The sequence below is a fragment of the Ranitomeya imitator genome, chromosome 1 (genome assembly GCF_032444005.1).
Source record: "Ranitomeya imitator isolate aRanImi1 chromosome 1, aRanImi1.pri, whole genome shotgun sequence".
Taxonomy (NCBI): Eukaryota; Metazoa; Chordata; class Amphibia; order Anura; family Dendrobatidae; genus Ranitomeya; species Ranitomeya imitator.
This window is the reverse complement of record NC_091282.1, coordinates 419,910,972-419,931,136: the sequence shown is the minus strand read 5'-3', so window position 1 is coordinate 419,931,136 and position 20,165 is coordinate 419,910,972. Positions and strand designations below refer to the sequence as shown.

The 20,165-nt window shown below is 42.3% G+C and overlaps 1 protein-coding gene across 1 annotated transcript in view; it reads left to right on the top strand.

Moving 5' to 3' along the window:
- The window catches only part of PCSK5 (proprotein convertase subtilisin/kexin type 5), a 748,165-nt gene that overhangs the window by 648,205 nt on the left and 79,795 nt on the right, over positions 1-20,165 (top strand). The window contains exons 26-27 of the mRNA XM_069763164.1: positions 5,060-5,202; positions 16,157-16,366. Coding sequence (XP_069619265.1) covers positions 5,060-5,202; positions 16,157-16,366 — 353 coding nt within the window. The remainder of the gene's footprint in view (positions 1-5,059; positions 5,203-16,156; positions 16,367-20,165) is intronic.

Here is a 20,165-nt window from a genome sequence, read left to right as displayed (position 1 = left end):
GACTATTCTAGCTGCAAACATCTGGTTTGTAATGCAATATCTTCATAGGTGTATAGAGGCCCATTTCTAACAACCATCACTTCAGTGTTCAGTGAAGGCTAATGAATGGTTAGAATACCCTTGAAAACCCTTGTGCAAGTATGTTAGGACAGCTGAAAACACTTTGGCTGACTTTCCTTTGAGCTTTCCTGACTTTCCTTTGAGCTAGTTGAGAATCTGGAGCATTACATTTGTTGCTTCCATTAAACTCTCAAAATGTCCAGAAAAAAATAACTTTCATGTGAAACTCGACAGTTTATTCTTGTTCTTAGAAATGAAGGCTATTCTATGTGAGAAATTGACAAGAAACTGAAGATTTCCTACAATGGTGTGTACTAATCCATTCAAAGGAGAGCACAAACAGGTTCTAACCAGAGGAGAAAGAGAAGTGGGAGGCCTCGCTGCACAACTGAGCAACAAGACAAGTACATTAGAGTCTGTAGTTTGAGAAATCGACGCCTCACAGGTCTTGAACTGGAAGCTTCATTAAATAGTACAAGCAAAACGCCAGTGACAACGTCTACAGTGAAGAGGCGACTCCAGGATGCTGGCCTTCAGGGCAGAGAGGCAAAGAAAAAGCCATGTCTGAGACTGGCTAATAAAAGGAAAAGATTAATATGGACAAAAGAACACAGACATTGGACAGAGGAAGATTGGAAAAAAGTGTTATGGAGAGACAAATCCAAGTTTGAGGTGTTTGGATCACACAAAAGAACATTTGTAAAACGCAGAACAACTGAAAAGATTCTGGAAGAGTGCCTGACGCCATCTGTCAAGCATGGAGGAGGTAATGTGATGGTCTGGGGTTTCTTTGGTGCTGGTAAAGTAGGAGATTTGTACAAGGTGAAAGGGATTTTGAATAAGGAAGTCTATCACTCCATTTTGCAACGCCATGCCATACCCTGTGGACAGAGCTTGATTGGAGACAATTTCATCCTACAACAGGACAATGACCCAAAGCACACCTCTAAATTATGCACTGACTATTTAGGAAGAAGCAGGCAGCTGGTATTCTATCTGTAATAGATAACCCAGCGCAGTCACCAGATCTCAACCCCATTGACCTGTTGTGGGAGCAGCTTGACCGTATGGTACGCAAAAAATGCCCATCAAGCCAAACCAACTTGTGGGAGGGGCTTATGGAATCATTGGGTGACATTTCTCCAGATTACCTCAGCAAATTAACTGCTAGAATGCCAAAGGTCTGCAATGCTGCAATTGCTGCAATGGGAGCATTCTTTTTTGATGAAAGCAAAGTTTGAAGGAGAAAATTATTATTTCAAATAAAAATCTTTTTTTCGAACCTTGTCAATGTCTGGACTAGATCTTCAATTCATTTGGCAACTCATTTTATTAATAAAAGTATGAGGTTTCATGGAAAACACTAAATTGTCTGGGTGACCCTAAACTTTTGAACGGTAATGTTTATATATATATATATACAGTATATACAGCTCTGGCAAAAATTAAGAGCCCACCACATCAAAACCCTGTCATGGGCAGCCCAATCTCCAGACCTGAACCCCATTGAAAACCTCTGGAATGTAATCAAGAGGAAGATGGATACAAGCCATCAAACAAAGACGAACTGCTTAAATGTTTGCACCAGAAGCCGTGTGAAAGTCTGGTGGAAAACATGCCAAGACGCATAAAAGCTGTGATTAAAAATCATGGTTATTCCACAAAATATTGATTTGTGAACTCTTCCTGAGATAAAACATTAGTATTGTTGTTTCTAAATGATTATGAACTTGTTTTCTTTGCATTATTTGAAGTCTGAAAGCACTGTTTGTTTGTTTTTTTGAAAATTTCTCCGTTTCAGAAAAAAAAATACAAAATTTACTGCTTGGAACTTCGGAGACATGTTGTCAGAAGTTTATAGACTAAAAGAACAATTTACATTTTACTCAAAAATATACCTATAAAGAGAAAAATCAGACAAACTGAACATTTTGCAGTGGTCTCTTAATTTTTGCCAGAGCTGTATATATATATGTGTCACTGACATCTATATATCTATGTTTTCTATGTGTATACGGTATATCTATTCTATTCTAACCTGTCACTGTGATTTTACATGAATTGCCGGCTTTTATTCTATCTACCGTATATACTCGAGTATAAGCCGAGAATTTCAGCACATTTTTTTAGGCTGAAAGTGCACCTCTTGGCTTATACTCGAGTCATTGTCCCAGGGGGTCGTGGGGGAGCGGCAGCTGTCACATACTCACCTGCTCCTGGCGCGTTCCCTGTATCTCCGATGGTCTCCGGGTGCCGGCATCTCTACCTGTGTTCAGCGGTCATGTGATGGACGCATATTCATTACTTTAATGAGCGGTACCAGTACTCTGAACACCGGAACAAGCTGCCGGCGCCGAGACCATCTGTCAGTGAGAAGCAGGGACCACGCCGGGAGCAGGTGAGTATAATGGGGAGGGTGAGCATTGTGCGATATTCACCTGTCCCTGTTGCACCGCCGGATGCCGCTCCATCTTCTGCGTCCTCTGGCCGTGACGTTCAGGTCAGAGGGCGCGATGAAATGATTAGTGGGCGGCCTCTGCCTGAACAGTCACAGCAGAGAGACCCAGAAGACGGAGCGGCGCCCGGCGGTGGAACGGGGACAGGTGAATATCGCAAGTGTCGGGGGCCTGAGCATCGAGAGGTAAGTATGCCATTTTTTTTAATCAACCTTTATGCAGCATTATATGGGGCACATGTTTCTATGGAGCATCTTATGGGGCCATAATCATCCTTTATGCAGCATTATATGGGGCACATGTTTCTATGGAGCATCTTATGGGGCCATAATCAACATTTATGCCGCATTATATGGGGCACATGTTTCTATGGAGCATCTTATTGGGTCATAATAAACCTTTATGCAGCATTATATGGGGCAAATGTTTCTATGGAGCATCTTATGGGGCCATAATCAACCTTAATGCAGCATTATATGGGGCAAATGTTTCCATGGAGCATGTTATGGGGCCATAATCAACCTTTATGCAGCATTGTATGGGGCACATTTTTCTATAGAGCATCTTATAGGGCCATTATTAACCTTTATGCAGCATTGTATGGGGCAAATGTTTCTATGGAGCATATTATGGGGCCATAATCAGCCTTTATGCAGCATTGTATGGGGCAAATGTTTCTGTGGAGCATCTTATGGGGCCATAATCAGCCTTTATGCAGCATTATATGGGGCAAATGTTTCTATGGAGCATCTTATGGGGCCATTATTAACCTTTATGCAGCATTATATGGGGCAAATGTTTCTATGGAGCATCTTATGGGGCCATAATCAGCCTTTATGCAGCATTGTATGGGACAAATGTTTCTATGGAGCATCTTATTGGGCCATTATTAACCTTTATGCAGCATTATATGGGGCAAATGTTTCTATGGAGCATCTTATGGTTCCATTATTAACCTTTATGCAGCATTATATGGGGCAAATGTTTCTATGGAGCATCTTATGGGGCCATAATCAGCCTTTATGCAGCATTGTATGGGACAAATGTTTCTATGGAGCATCTTATGGGCCATTATTAACCTTTATGCAGCATTGTATGGGGCAAATGTTTCTATGGAGCATCTTATGGGGCCATTATTAACCTTTGTGCAGCATTATATGGGGCATATTTTATTATAGAGCATCTTATGGGGCCCATTATAAACTGTATGAAGCATTATATGGGGCATATTTTGTATGGAGCATCTTATGGGGCCCATCATAAACTTTATGGAGAATTATATGGGGCGTATTTTGTATGGAGCATATTATGGGGCCCATCATATACTGTATGGAGTATTATATGGGGCTCCTGATTCAATATGGATATTCAAAAACATTTATTCAACTGATGTCTCAATGAATTTTACTTTTATTGGTATCTATTTTTATTTTTGAAATTTACCGGTAGCTGCTGCATTTCCTACCCAGGCTTATACTCGAGTCATTAAGTTTTCCCAGTTTTTTTGTGTCAAAATTAGGGGTCTCGGCCTATACTCGGGTCAGCTTATACTCGAGTATATACGGGTATATATATATATATATATATATATGTATATATATATGTGTGTGTGTGTGTGTGTTTTGAAGAATTTTTCCTTTGAGATCTATGTGTAAATGACTTAGAAAATTACTCTTCATTTGGATGTAAATCGGCTGCTAGGTGTGAAAAATCAGATTGTAATCGCATTACACTCGTGTGACTCTCGGTAGGGAGACTTGGACTGATTTTTCATACATTTAGTGTGACTCCAGCCTAATAGTTTTACAAGCAGGCAGCCATGTTTTTCGAAACCTGAACAACTCCTTTAACTCCATACGTACTTGTGGAATTTGGGTTAGATTCCCTAGTGCTAATCACTTCATAAGAGATCTGTCTACTTTCATCAGGACTTATGCAGAAAACAATTGAAGGAGCTGTCCTTAACAACCAATCGGCTTAAAGTTTTCACTATTCACCAGCTGTTTTAAAAATGTAAGCTTGATCCTGATTGGTCACTTAGGACAACTGCTCTACTTTTTGTTTTCAGTTACGATAATTTTCCCCTACCATATTTTAATATATTACCAATTATAGAACTTTTCTAATCTGTGAATGAGCCGACACATTTATTTTCATTTATATAGGTACTCTATCAGCACAAAATGGCAGTTCAAACCAAGCACAGGCGCTCGGGGCACACTAAGTTACCAAACCATGCAGTCACCTCCCCATCTACTTGTTTTGTATCTATCTTTGCCCCTATCTTCCTTGATTGACAGCTCAGGCCTTATAGGGGCCAAGGAAGAGTAGAAGTGGATGAAGAATGAGATGGTGGAAAGGTGTACTGAACTGCTCAGCAATGCCCAGCATTAGTCTTTTTGTGCTAACAACTCCCATTTTTGCACTTGGTATTATCAGCACATTTCCAGACAAAATTGTCAGATATTTAATCTTTTTAACGGAACTTGAGTAATATTGTTGTACACCTCTTTTATGGATAACCACATTATGTTTCTTCGCAGGTTTCAGAATTTCTGTTATTCGAACTGTCCAGATAACACATACAGCAACGACTCAATAATGAGATGCTTCCCATGTGATCCGTCATGCTTCAGTTGTACTGAAAATGAGTGCATATATTGTGAGGAAGGTTTCTATCTGACAGGTAACCAATTACCACAACCTACATATTCAGTTCTGTACAGAGATTGTCACTAGTCCCCGATAGGGAAGTTATGTCAGGGAGGCCCACACAAACACATGGACAACACACAAACTCCATGCAGAAGCTCCCCTAGGCTGGACTGCAAGGCAAAAGTATTAACTTTAGCCACCAAGCAAATCAATTCCTGATTCTCAGTTTTGAGACAATATAAAATTACCATGAAACCCTTGTGAAGGAGTGGAAGAGCTGTTGGCATCCCTTCTGAAAACCTTTGTATTGATGTGATGCATTGACCTGGTTATACACAGTGTGAAAAAAAAGTATTTGTTAAACTGCTAATTTTGCAAGTTTTCCCACCTACAAAGAACGGAGAGGTCTGTAATTTTTATCGTAGGTACATTTCAACCGTTGAAGACAGAATGTAAAAGAAATTCAGAAAATCACATTGTACGATTTTTACATAATTATTTTGCATTTTATCGCATGAAATAAGTATTTTATACAATAGAAAAACAGAATTTAATATTTGGTACAGAAACCTTTGTTTGCAGTTTCAGAGGTCAGACATTTCCTTAAGTTCTTCACCAACTTTGCACATACTGCAGCACGGATTTTGTCCCACTCCTTCATACAGATCTCCTCCAGATCTTTCAGGTTTCGGGACTGTCATTGGGCAACATTGAATTTCAGCTCCCTCCAAAGATTTTCTATTGGATTCAGGTCTGGGGACTGTCTAGGCCACTCCAGTACCTTGAAATGCTTCTTACAAAGCCACTCTTACAAAGACAACTCCTTAGTTGACTTGGCTGTGTGTTTTGAATCATTGTCATGCTGGAAAACCCAGCCATGACCCATCTTCAATAATCTATCTTGTGATACATGACCCCATCAATCCCCCCCCTTCAATACGGTGCAGTTGTCTTGTCCCTTTTGCAGAAAAGCACCCCCAAAGTGTGATGTGTCCCACATGATTGGGACGGTGTTCTTGGGGTTGTATTCATCCTTCTTCCTCCAAACACAGCAAGTGGAGTTGACACCGAAAAGTTCTATTTTGGTCTCATCTGACCACAGGAACTTCTCAAATGCCTCCTCTGGATCATCCAGATGTCATTGGCGAACTTCAAACGGTATTTATGTTAATCAAATGAACACAGTAATGACACCCGGACACTATATATACAGAATCTTCAATACTTATTCCAAACGTTATTATAATTCAATCCCATTAATAATCCCAGAGTCACCACATGTGTCAGAGGTATAGTGAGACCACTAAAGAGAACAAGAGACCATGCTCCAAGCATAAACCGGACCAATGGAAAGATGACAAGGAATATTTTAAAATATATATGTTTTATTTAATAGCAATAGAGAAAACCATTAAAATATACAAAAATAAAATCATGTAAATATGTATATGTATATTCTACATGTGCACATATCAAGAGAAATATAATGTAATATCTCAAAAAGATAGAAACACACCGGCGCTCCCAGGGGAGTTTGGCCCTACGTTTATCTATGATGAATTGGAGGGTTTTCTTAGAAAAACTGTTGAACATATCATCCCATTCTTGTTGGACCTGGGGGTCCCCAAAGTCACAAGCAAGGGTTTTATAGATAACTAGCCCTTTTGGTATGATGTTAGCCTGTACATATTTCTCCAGTGAGGTCACCTCCCACACATCTCTAATCTCAGCGATTAGAAATTTCTCTAGTGTTCTTAGTAAGTGTCTAACCTGTTCATCCACAGGGGGAGAAGGGATGTTAAAGGTCAGCAGCTCAGTGATCAAGGTCAAACGATGGTCCCTATCGTGTCTAAGTGCCCTAATGGCCATCGGGGCTGCCCAGGTGTATATGCACAGAAAAGACAGGAAAGCACAAAAAGATAGAAACACACCGGCGCTCCCGGGGGGGGGGGGGGGGGGAGGTATACTAGAAAGCTGCAGGTGCCTAGACAGCTACTGTGCTAAGACTGTCAAGTGGTAGCAGGAAAAATGAAAAAAACGTAAAGGACACCGCGCTAGCTAGATATGGTAGCAATCAATGGGGACATATAGTCAGAGGAGTGTCCAACGTAAAGAATGGCCGCAGCCATCAGCAGTAATGACAAATAGCACAATAAAGATATGTCAATGGACAAAAAGGTAAATGCTCATAGAGCCAGCAAAGAGTACCTCCTGTAGCCGAAATGAGAGAAATCTGACAAGGGAGATATAAGTGTGTGGCAGGGATAAAATAAAAATGAAATGACCGCACACTTACTAATATGAATGTACCTTCGGCGGAGGTGCTGGCGCTGTCCTGTGGTGAGTGGGAGCGGGATCACCAGTAGCCCGGGGATCCGGAAGTGTGGAGTCAAGGAGTCAAAACAGCGCGGGCTGGTCATCGGGAGTTATCTACTTAATTAAATGTCCCTGTGATAAAATCTACGTAGGCCGGACTAAACGTAGACTCATGGACCGACTTAAGGAACATTTTAACAACATAGAAAAAGGCTTCGTAGGCCATCCTCTGTCAAGACATTTTAAAGAACACCATGGGAGGTCAACGAGAGGATTGACCTTTTGTGGTATTCAGGGGGTGCAGAGTAACTGGAGGGGAGGCAATTATATCAAACTAATGTCACGCACTGAATCCAAGTGGATTTTTATGTTAGATAGTTTAGCCCCTAGAGGCTTGAATCACGAGGTTGAGCTATATGCCTTTAGTTAAATTTTGGCTTATAATTTCTGATCATGCCCTTTAACAGCTCCCTCTTTATTTTAGTATTTTTATATCCCCCTTTTTTCCTTTTTTTCCTTTTTTCCCTCTTTTTTTTTTTTCTCTTTTGTCTTCTCTTCCCTTCCCCCCCTCTCCTCTCCCCCTTTCCCCCCCTCTCTTCCCCCCTTTTTTTCTTCCCCCGCCCCTACCCCTTGTTTAGTTAGCCCCTTTTAAAAAATAAAAATAAAAAAAAAATTAAAAAAAAGGTCCGCATGGGACGCATTCTTTATATATTAGTGTATATTATTGTATATTTTATACTGTTTGTTTACACCCCCCTTCCTTTATTCCCCAACATGTACGGCGGTTCTTACATGTTTTTTATGTGTTGTTATATATAATTTTAATATATTTCAATAAAGTTTTTTAATTAGGGGCACATCCTTTACACATTTTTTGCTCATATTCCGCATGTTTTATTTTATTTTACTTTGTACGCCCAAGCACTTTCTTTATGCATCTTTCATTAGTATCGCAGTTCTCAAAATGGAGGCGCGGTCCCTGTGTGTGGTTTTTGGGGCATCAGGAGCTATATAAGGAGCATGAGACTGCCGGGACCTTTAGCCCTGACGAAGAAGGTCCGGAGACCTTCGAAACGCGTAGGCAAATTGGTCCTGTGCGGCACCCGTCCTTTGCTCCTTACCCTCTCTTCTAGGTGACGTCACCCAGACCACGCCCCCTTTTTTCACCGCTCTCTGCAGCGGCTTCCTTCCGGCCCACGTGTGCCGGTCACCAGCGCTCCTGGCGCGCGGCGGCTGAGCACCCACTAGGGAGGACGCTCCCTATACCATCTGGTGTCTCTGCCGCCCCGCGCTGTTTTGGCTCCTGGACTCCACACTTCCGGATCCCCGGGCTACTGGTGATCCCGCTCCCACTCACCACAGGACAGCGCCAGCACCTCCGCCGAAGGTACATTCATATTAGTAAGTGTGCGGTCATTTCATTTTTATTTTATCCCTGCCACACACTTATATCTCCCTTGTCAGATTTCTCTCATTTCGGCTACAGGAGGTACTCTTTGCTGGCTCTATGAGCATTTACCTTTTTGTCCATTGACATATCTTTATTGTGCTATTTGTCATTACTGCTGATGGCTGCGGCCATTCTTTACGTTGGACACTTCTCTGACTATATGTCCCCATTGATTGCTACCATATCTAGCTAGCGCGGTGTCCTTTTCGTTTTTTTCATAATGTAATATCTAATTACATAAGGCAGGTCAATTTCTGTTATATACTATATACCCCAATAGGCAAAACAAATATCAAAAGAAGGGGGACCATGTATTGCATATGTTATAAAAAGTGATGAAGTTAAAGAAACCATAAAAAGCATGTGTATAAAATATAAAATAAATTACATATATCATACCAAAAATACACAATGAAACGTGCAAAAAGTGCAAAAAGTGCTAAGTGCAATATTCTCAAAGGCCACTTGCTTCTAAGGATGCATACTGTGCATATTGTGCATAGGAAAAAGTGCTATATGCAGATGCTATCAAAAAGCCACTTTATTATGAAAATAGCGGAGAATGTTCCAGGACGCCAAATGCTTGATAATGTGCACCCCGACGCGCGTTTTGGAATCACAGTTCCTTCATCAGGGGGAATATGTAATTGGATATTACATTATATTTCTCTTGATATGTGCACATGTAGAATATACATATACATATTTACATGATTTTATTTTTGTATATTTTAATGGTTTTCTCTATTGCTATTAAATAAAACATATATATTTTTAAATATTCCTTGTCATCTTTCCATTGGTTCGGTTTATGCTTGGAGCATGGTCTATTGAACTTCAAACAGGCCTGGACCTGTGCTGGCATGAACAGGGGGCCTTGCGCGCCCAGCAGCATTTTAGTCCATGACGGCATAGTGTACTAGGTCATTGACCAGGTCCTCCCATATAGTTCTGGTATGATTCTTGTCCTTTCTCAGAATCATCCTTACTCCACAAGTCGAGATTTTGCACGGAGCCCAAGACTGAGGAAGATTGACAGTCATCTTGTGTTTCATCCATTTTCTAATAATTGCTCCAACAGTTGTTGTCTTCTCACCAAGCTGCTTGCCTATTGTCCTGTAGCCCATCCCAGCCTTGTGCAGGTCTACAATGTTGTCCCTGGTGTTCTTAGACTACTCTTTGGTCTTGGCCATGGTGTAGAGGTTGGAGTGTGATTGATTGTGTGGACAGGTGTCTTTTGATAATAATAATAATAATAATCTTTATTTTTATATAGCGCTAACATATTCCGCAGCGCTTTACATTTTGCACACATTATCATCACTGTCCCCGATGGGGCTCACAATCTAAATTCCCTATCAGTATGTCTTTGTAATGTGGGAGGAAACCGGAGTGCCCGGAGGAAACCCATGCAAACACGGAGAGAACATACAAACTCTTTGCAGATGTTGTCCTTGGTGGGATTAGAACCCAGGACTCCAGCGCTGCAAGGCTGCTGTGCTAACCACTGCGCCACCGTGCCGTCTTTTATACAGGTAATGAGTTCAAACAGATGCAATTAATATAGGTAATGAGTGCAGAGTAGGAGGGCTTCTTAAAGAAAAACAGGTCTGTGAGATCCAGTATTCTTGCTGGTTGGTATGTGATAAAATACTTATTTCATGAAATAAAATGCAATTTAATTATTTAAAAATCATTCAGTGTGATTTTCTGTTTTTTTATTTTTAGATTCTGTCTATCACAGTGGAAGTGTACCTATGATAAAAATTACTGACCTCTCAGGGTATGTGCCCATGATCCCGAATAGCAGCGTTTTGGACGGAGTTCACCTGCGTCACTTATGTTCTACAATACAAATATGGTGGATGGGATTTATACAAATCTCATGCCCACTGTGCTTCTATTTGATGCTGCACAAACTCACCAGTGGTGCGGGTTTACAAGCCGCAGTATGTCAATTTCTGTTGTGGAGACTAGTCTCCGCAACAGAAAATTCCACAATAGAACGTATTTAATGGGGTAAATCTGCATTGTTCAATGAACACATATGGATTTAACTGCATGACTGAACATAGCGTTTTGGATAAAGCGAAAATATGCTGCGTCCAAAGCGCTGCTATTTCCTGATCGCGGGCACGTACCCTCATAGGTCTGAACATGTGCAAAAGCGGCAGTGTATCAAATATTATTTTCCCCACTTTATATTCTTTGATCTACTTTGGGTCCTGCGGCAGTTAGTTAGCCGACAGACAGTGTTAACTATTGGGCCAAACCACGGTTGAAGGAGTTAAATTGGTGTTAGGAATTCAGTTCCTGTTTTTCTACATTTTAGATTCTAGGATTAGGGGGGTAATGCTCTTGAGAAAAAGGCCACAAATGGAGGGTATGATTATTCCAGAGAAATTAAAGACAGCAAGATCGAGACCAAAGTAATTTGTCAGCAACTGTCTCTCTTACGGCCGCAGTACAGAGATCAAATGAATACTAAAAAGAAATCTGCCAGGTGAAGTGAGTACGGCCAGAAGCAAATAAAGCTGTAGGAAGAGAGAACCCAAGGCAGATAGTAAGGCCGGGATCACACATGCGAGAAACACGTCCGTGTCTCGCATGTGAAATCCAAGCTCTGGCGCCGGCACTGTGGAGCGGAGCGTGCGGCCGCATAGCAACACATGGAGCCGCACGCTCCGCTCCACAGTGCCGGCGCCAGAGCTTGGATTTCACATGCGACACACGAACGTGTTTCTCACATGTGTGATCCCGGCCTAAGGAGAGGGCTACAGGGCACCGTGTTAGCTGGCCCTGGAAGATTGGACTAATCCCATTCTGACCAGGAGGGGATGCAAGGGACCACTACAGCCAGAGGTGTATCTAGATTTTCTGACACCCGGGGCAAGAATTTAGTTTGGTGCCCCCCTCCTCAAGTATATATGCAATTTGCACACTTAGTCACGTGCTGTCCAGCTGCACTCCCGAAATTTTATGAATGTTTAGTGAAAAACTGAGAGAAGCAGGAAGAAAAGCTAGTTGTCACGTGACCGTCAGTATGAAAATTGCATATGAGTGAAGTGGCCATGTGATGACTGATGGAACCTGCAAGCAGAGCGGAATCCTGACAGTGAGTACATTACATGCTGTTGGATTGCTACAGTGCTTCATTTTATAATTAAAGGTTTGAGATGAAAGTCTGCAGTCACTCTATGTCACTGCAGACTTCTGAATTCTCAAAGCGTATACACTGCATACTCTTAGGATTCTCCCTTGCCGGTGCCAAGTGTGGATGGTAATGTTAGCACAAGTATGCGATTTTTATACTTCTGGCCACATATCGAATAGATGTGTCCGGTCTTGCTCAATTCATTTTCATTGAGTGAGGCCACGCATGTCTAGGTGGTACGTGACCGCATGTGCAGTATGCAAATCGGCAGCATCAAAGAATTCTGACAGTGTGCAGACTCATCACAAACTTGGACAACCCCTTTAATGAGCCTAACATATATAAAAATATAACAAATAGTCAGTGTCACAATTTTTTTTTACATCCAGATACCTGATAGAGGACATTGTCTCTGATTGGAGTCGTTCTCTTTCTTTTCCTTTTCATCTTGTCCAGACTCCATGATGACTTTTCTCATCCACAGCTTACCTCTGCAAACTCCCATCTCCACAGGTCTTCTGCAGCACATCCTCACACGGTACCCTTAAAAATAGCAATGTCATTATAATGCTCCTGAATAAAAGTATCTGCCCAAGCTGAGTCCCTGAATAAATAATAGCCCCACACTATATTCCCTGCACAAAATATGACACATACACTGTCTCTGTTATGGTAGATGCCCTCCACACTGCCCTCTCCTTTCCATATTGGACCCACTCTTCACACTGTGCTCTCACTTTGTGTCCCCCCTATAGAGCACAGCCTCTATACTGTACCCCCTCAACAAACTCCCCTCTTTGGCATACTGTACCTTCCTGGCTGTGCCCTTACACTATCCATCCATTCTACCCCCCACACTATTCAGTCTCTATTCTGTGCCCACTCACATGATTCCCTTCAATATTCTCCTTACACATTTCCACCTCCCTCCTCATACTGTTTCCTTTAACATCCTCCCTACAAACCATACTGCATCCTCACATATTTACCCTCTCGTTCTCCATACTGCCTCTTCACACATCTCCCGACTCCCCACACTGTGTTCACACCCATCCCATCACCCTCGCTCCTCATACTGTACCCATCCTCTCCTCATACATTCCACCCTTGCTTCTCATACTGTGTCTGCACCATCTCCCCACTCACCATACTGTGTCTGCACCCATCTCCCCACTCATATACTGTGTCAGCACCCATCCCCCTCATACATTCCCCCCTCGCTCCTCATACTGTGTATCACCAATCCCCCCACTCATTATAGTGTGTCTACATCCATCACGCCCATCAACCATGCTGTGTCTGCACTCATCCCCTGTGCTGTTTCCTCACACGAGCCCCCTTCTCAACCCTTGCTCCTCATACTGTCTTCAAATGTATCCCGCTCCCCATATTGTGTCCATACCTTTCCCTTCATTGCTTCCTAAACTGTGTCCTATAATCTTCCCCACCCCCACACTAATTATCCCCCTTAAATTAAATCTTCCCCATCCCCACCCACCATTACACTAAGGGTATGTGCACACATCAGGATTTCTTGCAGAAATTTCCTGAAGAAAACCGGAAATTTTCGGCAAGAAATCCGCATTTTTTTTTTTGCGTTTTTTTCCTGTTTTTTCGCGTTTTTTTTAGCATTTTTCAAGTGAACTTAGCTTGCAGAATGCTAAAGTTTTCCAAGCGATCTGTAGCATCGCTTGGAAAACTGACAGGTTGGTCACACTTGTCAAACATAGTGTTTGACAAGTGTGACCAACTTATTACTATAGATGCTGCCTATGCAGCATCAATAGTAAAAGGTAGAATGTTTAAAAATAATAAAAAAAATAAAAAAAAATGGTTATACTCACCTGCAAACAGCCGATCTCCTCAGCGGCGTCCGTTCCTATAGATGATGTGTGTGTGCAGGACCTTCGATGACGTCGCGGTCATGTGAGCGGTCACACGAGCGGTCACGCGACCAATCACAAGATGGCAACGTCATCGCAGGTCCTTCCTTCACATACACCATCTATAGGAACGGAAGCGGCAGCGTGCACCGCTGAGAGGCGGGAAGACTCCGGGGCCATCGAAGGTGAGCATATCATGATTTTTTATTTTAATTCTTTTTTTTTACCAATTATATGGTGCCCAGTCCGTGTAGGAGAGTCTCCTCTCTTCCACCCTGGGTACCAACCGCACATAATCTGCTTACTTCCCGCATGGTGTGCACAGCCCCATGCGGAAAGTAAGCAGATCAATGCATTCCTAGGTGTGTGGAATCCCCGCAATTCCGCAAATTTAATGAACATGTTGCTTTTTTTTCCGCAATGCGATTTTTTCGCGGAAAAAAAAGCAACATTTACACAAGAAATGCAGAATACACTTTAAATAATAGGAGGCATATGTAAGCGTTTTTTTCGCGTTTTTATCACGTTTTTATAGCGAAAAAACGTGAAAAAAAGCGAAAAATACTGAACGTGTGCACATGGCCTTTCTCTCCCCCCCACACTACATCTCCCCCTGTTACACTAAACTTTCAGTGTCTTCAGCTCCACTGGAGCACTTTTCACCAATGTCCTTCATGCCTCTGCAGCGCCGGCGAGTGATGTCAGCCAGGGCTGGCGTCACCACTCGGCGCCCCTGGGCAAGTGCTGGGGTCCTGGATGAATGGGGGATCCACTTACCATCAGGGACACTGACACGCTATGGGACCCGTGGATCGGGGGAGCCTGGTGCTAGCTCTGGCACTGGCCCTCCTCAAATACTCACCTCTCCTTGTTCCTTGCAGCCCTGGTATCTTCAGCGTCATCTGACTCTCTGTGATGTCTTAGGGCAGAGGGCATGATGACGTCACTACAGCGTGCCCTCTGCTGAGTAGTGCAGAGAGTCAGAAGACACTGAAGAGACCTGGACTGTGGGGTACAAGAAGAAGTGTGTTTTTGATTTTTTTATGTATGGAGCCCATTATACTGTATAGAGCATCATATAGGGCCATTATACTGCATGGAGCAATATATGGGGCCATTCTATACTATATGGAGCATTATATGGGGCCATTATACTGTATGGAACAATAAATGAGGCCATTATATACTATATGGAGCTTTATATGGGGCAATTATATACTATATAGAGCAATATATGGGACATACTATACTGTATGGAACAATATATGAGGCCCATAATAGTATATGGAGCAATATATGGTGCCCATAATAGTGTATAGAGGACTATACTGTCTGGTCTAAAATGTGCACTGCTAGGATTCGCAGATTTCTGAGCTATTGTAGAATTTACAATAGATATCACTCATGTAATGTAAGAGGTAGATGAAATCTTTGGCATTGTACTATACCTATATTTCTTATCTGTGCATCATGAATTATGGTATGTAAAAGGGGCCCACTGAGATTCCTTTGCCCAGGGCCCATTAAAACCTGGAGCCGGCCCTGAAGTAAGCAGCGTTATCCCATGACCTGATAACATTGCTGACGTCGAACTGACCTGGTGGTCAGAGCGCTGCACCTTCCCTGAGCTGGCTGCCGGCTCGGAGAACGTCCGACGCTCAGTCTAGGGGGCAGTAAAATGCAGCGGCCGGGGGAGCCGTATTAGGATGAGTCACCTGTCCCCTCTAGATATGCCTCTGGCTACAGCGGTGGATAATGAAGTGAAGGCCAGAGCAGGCTAGCTCGGAAAGTACTCCATAACCCACGTAATGATGCAATGTCTGTTTATGATACAGAAGAGATATTTGAAAAGTATTGTGGCTGCTATAAATTCCTATAAGTTTATTAAGGAATTACATTGGATTCTGGTCTGCGTGATTGATCGCATATTGTCAAGGTCACCACATACCATCCACCCACTTGTGGCCACCATGGAGATAATCTAAAAGCGCCTAGAACAGCTGTCCACACTCGGGGACCCGTTTCTCTAGTTTTAGTGGTCGTAGTAGCAATACCCTTAGGTCCGTGCTGAGCTGACCTTACACCCTCTTAAAATCATTAAGATGAATTGGGTAAATGCAGCCATGAGATAACCCTGTATGGGGAAGATGGTTTACATGTTTTCTTTCTTCTGCATTTTCAGAGGGGGCGTGCGTCAGTGACTGTGGTCTCGGCTTCTATTCTGATGATGTGGAGAGAGAATGCGATGCCTGCTATAGAGCATGCGAGACATGTACCGGACCAGGCTATGATGAATGTGCAACCTGCAAACCAAAGCTACAATTACAGAGTGGAAAATGCGTGAATCCATCAGGGGAGAAAGAAGAAATGCTCCCAGGAACATACTGGAATGGTAAGGCCGGCAAAGAATACACACTAAAAACTGGTGACAGGTTCCCTTTAATGCCTTCCCTTATCTGGCACTTAAAGGGGTTTTCTGGGATGCATTTTATCAACTACAACTTTTCCCCAGTGTAAAGACTAAGTTGACTGACCTTCCGCAGGTCCAACGATGACTCCCCACCACCGCCCCTGGCCTTTGCTGACGTTATGACTACAGTACTAATGACTGCTTCACCCAATCACCAGTAGTTGGCTGTCAACAAAGATGGGAGGTGAAGTAGCGAGACATTGCTGGACCTGCGGAGGGCGGGAAATCTAGCTGTTTCTACATGCCATGACCGAGCGCCACTCATATAGCTTTGCTCACTCACAGCATGCAGGAAGCCGCAGAGCGTACCAGCAGCTTCTCCAGCATGTGCATATCAAAACTGAGCCTGGGACATACAGGTGCATCTCACAAATTAGAATATCATCAAAAAATTAATTTATTTCAGTTCTTCAATACAAAAAGTGAAACTCATATATTATATAGTCATTACAGAGTGATCTGTTTCAAGTGTTTATTTCTGTTAATGTTGATTATGAATTACAGCCAATAAAAACCCAAAAGTCATTATCTCAGTAAATTAGAACACTTTATAACACCAGCTTGAAAAATGATTTTAAAATCTGAAATGTTGGCCTACTGAAATGTATGTTCAGTAAATGCAGTCAATACTTGGTCAGGGCTCCTTTTGCATCAATTACTGCATCAATGCGGCGTGGCATGGAGGAGATCAGCATATGGCACTGCTGAGGGGTTATGGAAGCCCAGGTTGCTTTGATAGCAGCTTTCAGCTCGTCTGCTTTGCCTGGGAGGTTGGCTGCCAGTGTGCAGGTGTGGCATTTCCTTGGAGAAGGTGGTGAAATAAAGCAGTTCAGTCCATCATTCACGCTACAGCAGGCCTGACTATTGTCTGGAGGATTGTGACTGAGCCAACGTCCAGTACCAACCACAAGACTACAAGCCAGGGATTTACTGGGGCATCTAGCTCTATAGACAAATGTCAAGGATGACCAATACATGACCGTTACAGTATTGGCGGCAGCATATGAGGGCACAATGATGCTACAGCTTCCATTAAAGGTAGTCCGTTAGCAATTTATGTTCCAGCTCTGGTAGTTATCATGTTAGTGAACTATTTAGGATTTTGGGGGTTAGATGGGTTACTGCTTTTCTTTTTTCTATCCTTCCTTGTTATTCTCTATATATTTGTACTCAGCTGCAGTTGAGGCAGGCACAGGAGGCGGCATTGCTGCAACGTCCAGGCAAGTTTATTCAAAGTTCATAAAGCGCTCCGGGTGGCAAAACAAAAAACACAGCCCAGCACAAAGTGAAAACAGAAGGTAAAAGTCCACACAACACACACAGCGGTCCGCCCGCTCAGGATAATGTCCGGATCTTTAGGCCTTATCATGGACCAACACAATGGAGATCCACACATCTCCAGACACTGAATCAGATACGCTGCCTCCATTTTATCTGCCAAACCACGACCCTGGGGTTGGGATATTCCCACCCATCTCTTATAACTTGGCCCTGGAATGGCCTGAATAACTCTCTCAGCACTATATGTGCGGGAACATGCTTCCGAGCTCACATCACCGCAGCTAATAGCCGCAATGACACATATCTCCCCTCAAGGACTGGTCTGGCGGCCATCTTACAACATATATATAAATAATGTTTATGCATATTCTACGGTTCTAGGTTACTAAACAATTAATAATCCCAAACAGAATAATCCCCTGACATGGTCCAAGAGACATTTCTATCACTGTTACCTTATGTATCCTAGAAAAAAAAGTTCATAAAAATCATCCGCCTGCTCAGATACAGCTCAGAAAACGATATCTCAGAAAGCGTCAGATCCCGGCGTTGTCTGTAAGGTCTTAGACGCCTACATTCGAGTCCATCTATAAAGCTTATGCTCCATCACAATTATCATTCCTCGCTAAATTGCCAACTCTTCGGATGACATTTTGCCATTTGTTAGAAGTCTGGCTTCTATGAGCAGTAAATGTGTTTAACCCACTCTTGTCTGGTAGTGATAAATTGATCTTAAAGTAGCGTATTTTATCTTCTAACCTGGCACTTTACCTGCAATTCTACTGAAGTAGAGGTAGAATGCTACATTCATCTTGCATTACTCTCCATTTATCAGACCATGTAATGCACAGATATGTTTTTCTCTGCATAGAGAGTATATGTCTGAATAGGAAGAGCTTTCAGCATCTGTGTTTACACGTCTCTCATTGACTTCAATGGCAGATTTGTATTGTTTGTGGACCTGTATGCTGGTACTGTTTATGTAGGTGGCAAGCACTGAGTATGTAGGGTAATTTGTTACCAGATTTTTGCTACCCCATGATGTAGGGGCAGAGACCCTGATTCCAGTTATGTATCACTTATTGGGCTGGTTGCTGAAGTTTTGATAAAATCACTGTTTTATCTGCTACTGATCTAGCTGAATTTTGAGCTCTGTATAACCCCAACCACACCACTGACAGGTTTCTGTATACACTGTGTATAGGCAGAAAATGCCAATCAGTATTTGTAATGGCGGAGTTATACAGCGCTCATGAATGTGCTTGCCCCTATGGCAGCAGGTTTACTAATCCTCTAGTGATAATTTTCTACTGATAAAACAGTGATTTATTTTTTCAAAATTATAGCAAGCAGCCCAGTAAGTGACAGATCACTGGAATCAGTGTCTCTTTCTCTACATAAAGCTTCTTTCAGACTAGCTGGCAGACACAAGATGACAGATTCCCATTAAAGAATTTCTGTAGGACTTTTTTATTGGATTGTGAACTCATCTAATTAAATAGTAAAGCAGACTAGCTTTACAGCAATGTGTGTTTCTGGCTTCACTAGTCACTAAATGTAGACATTTACTTCAAGTCACCAATACCACTGGTCTGCCCTTACATTAACCCCTTTATCCCCATACCTGTTTTCACCTTAATGACAGGGCTAATTTTTACAATTCTGACCACTGTCACTTTATGAGGTTATAACTCTGGAACGCTTCAACGGATCCTGGTGATTCTGAGATTGTTTTCTCGTGACATATTGTACTTCATATTAGTGCTAAATAATGTTCAATATGGTTTGCAATTATTTGTGCAAATATTGGATATTTGACAAAAAAAATTAAAAATGAAAAATTGTTCAAACTTTTCATTTTTAACCCCTTATAGACCAGTGGCGCGGTGGTTAGCACTGCAGCCTTGCAGCGCTGGGTCCTGGGTTCTAATCCCACCTTGCACAACATCTGCAAAGAGTTTGTATGTTCTCTCCATGTTTGCCTGGGTTTCCTCCGGGCACTCCGGTTTCCTCCCACACTCCAAAGACATACTGATAGGGATTCTAGATTGTGAGCCCCATCGGGGACAGCGATGATAATGTGTGCAAACTGTAAAGCGCTGCGGAATATGTTAGCGCTATATAAAAATAAAGATATTATTATTATTTTCATTTTTCCGTTTCCATTTTTTACTCCCCTCCTTCCCAGAGCCATAACTTTTTTATTTTTCCATCAATATGGCCATATGACGGCTTGTTTTTTGTAGAACGAGTTGTACTTTTGAATAGCACCATTGATTTTACCATATCATGTACTGTGAAACAGGAAAAAAAATCCAAATGCGGTGACATTGCAAAAAAAGTGCTATTCCAAACTTGTTTTTTGTTTGGCTTTTTTGCTAGGTTCACTAAATGCTAAATCTGACCTGATATTATGTTTCTCCAGGTTATTACGAGTTCA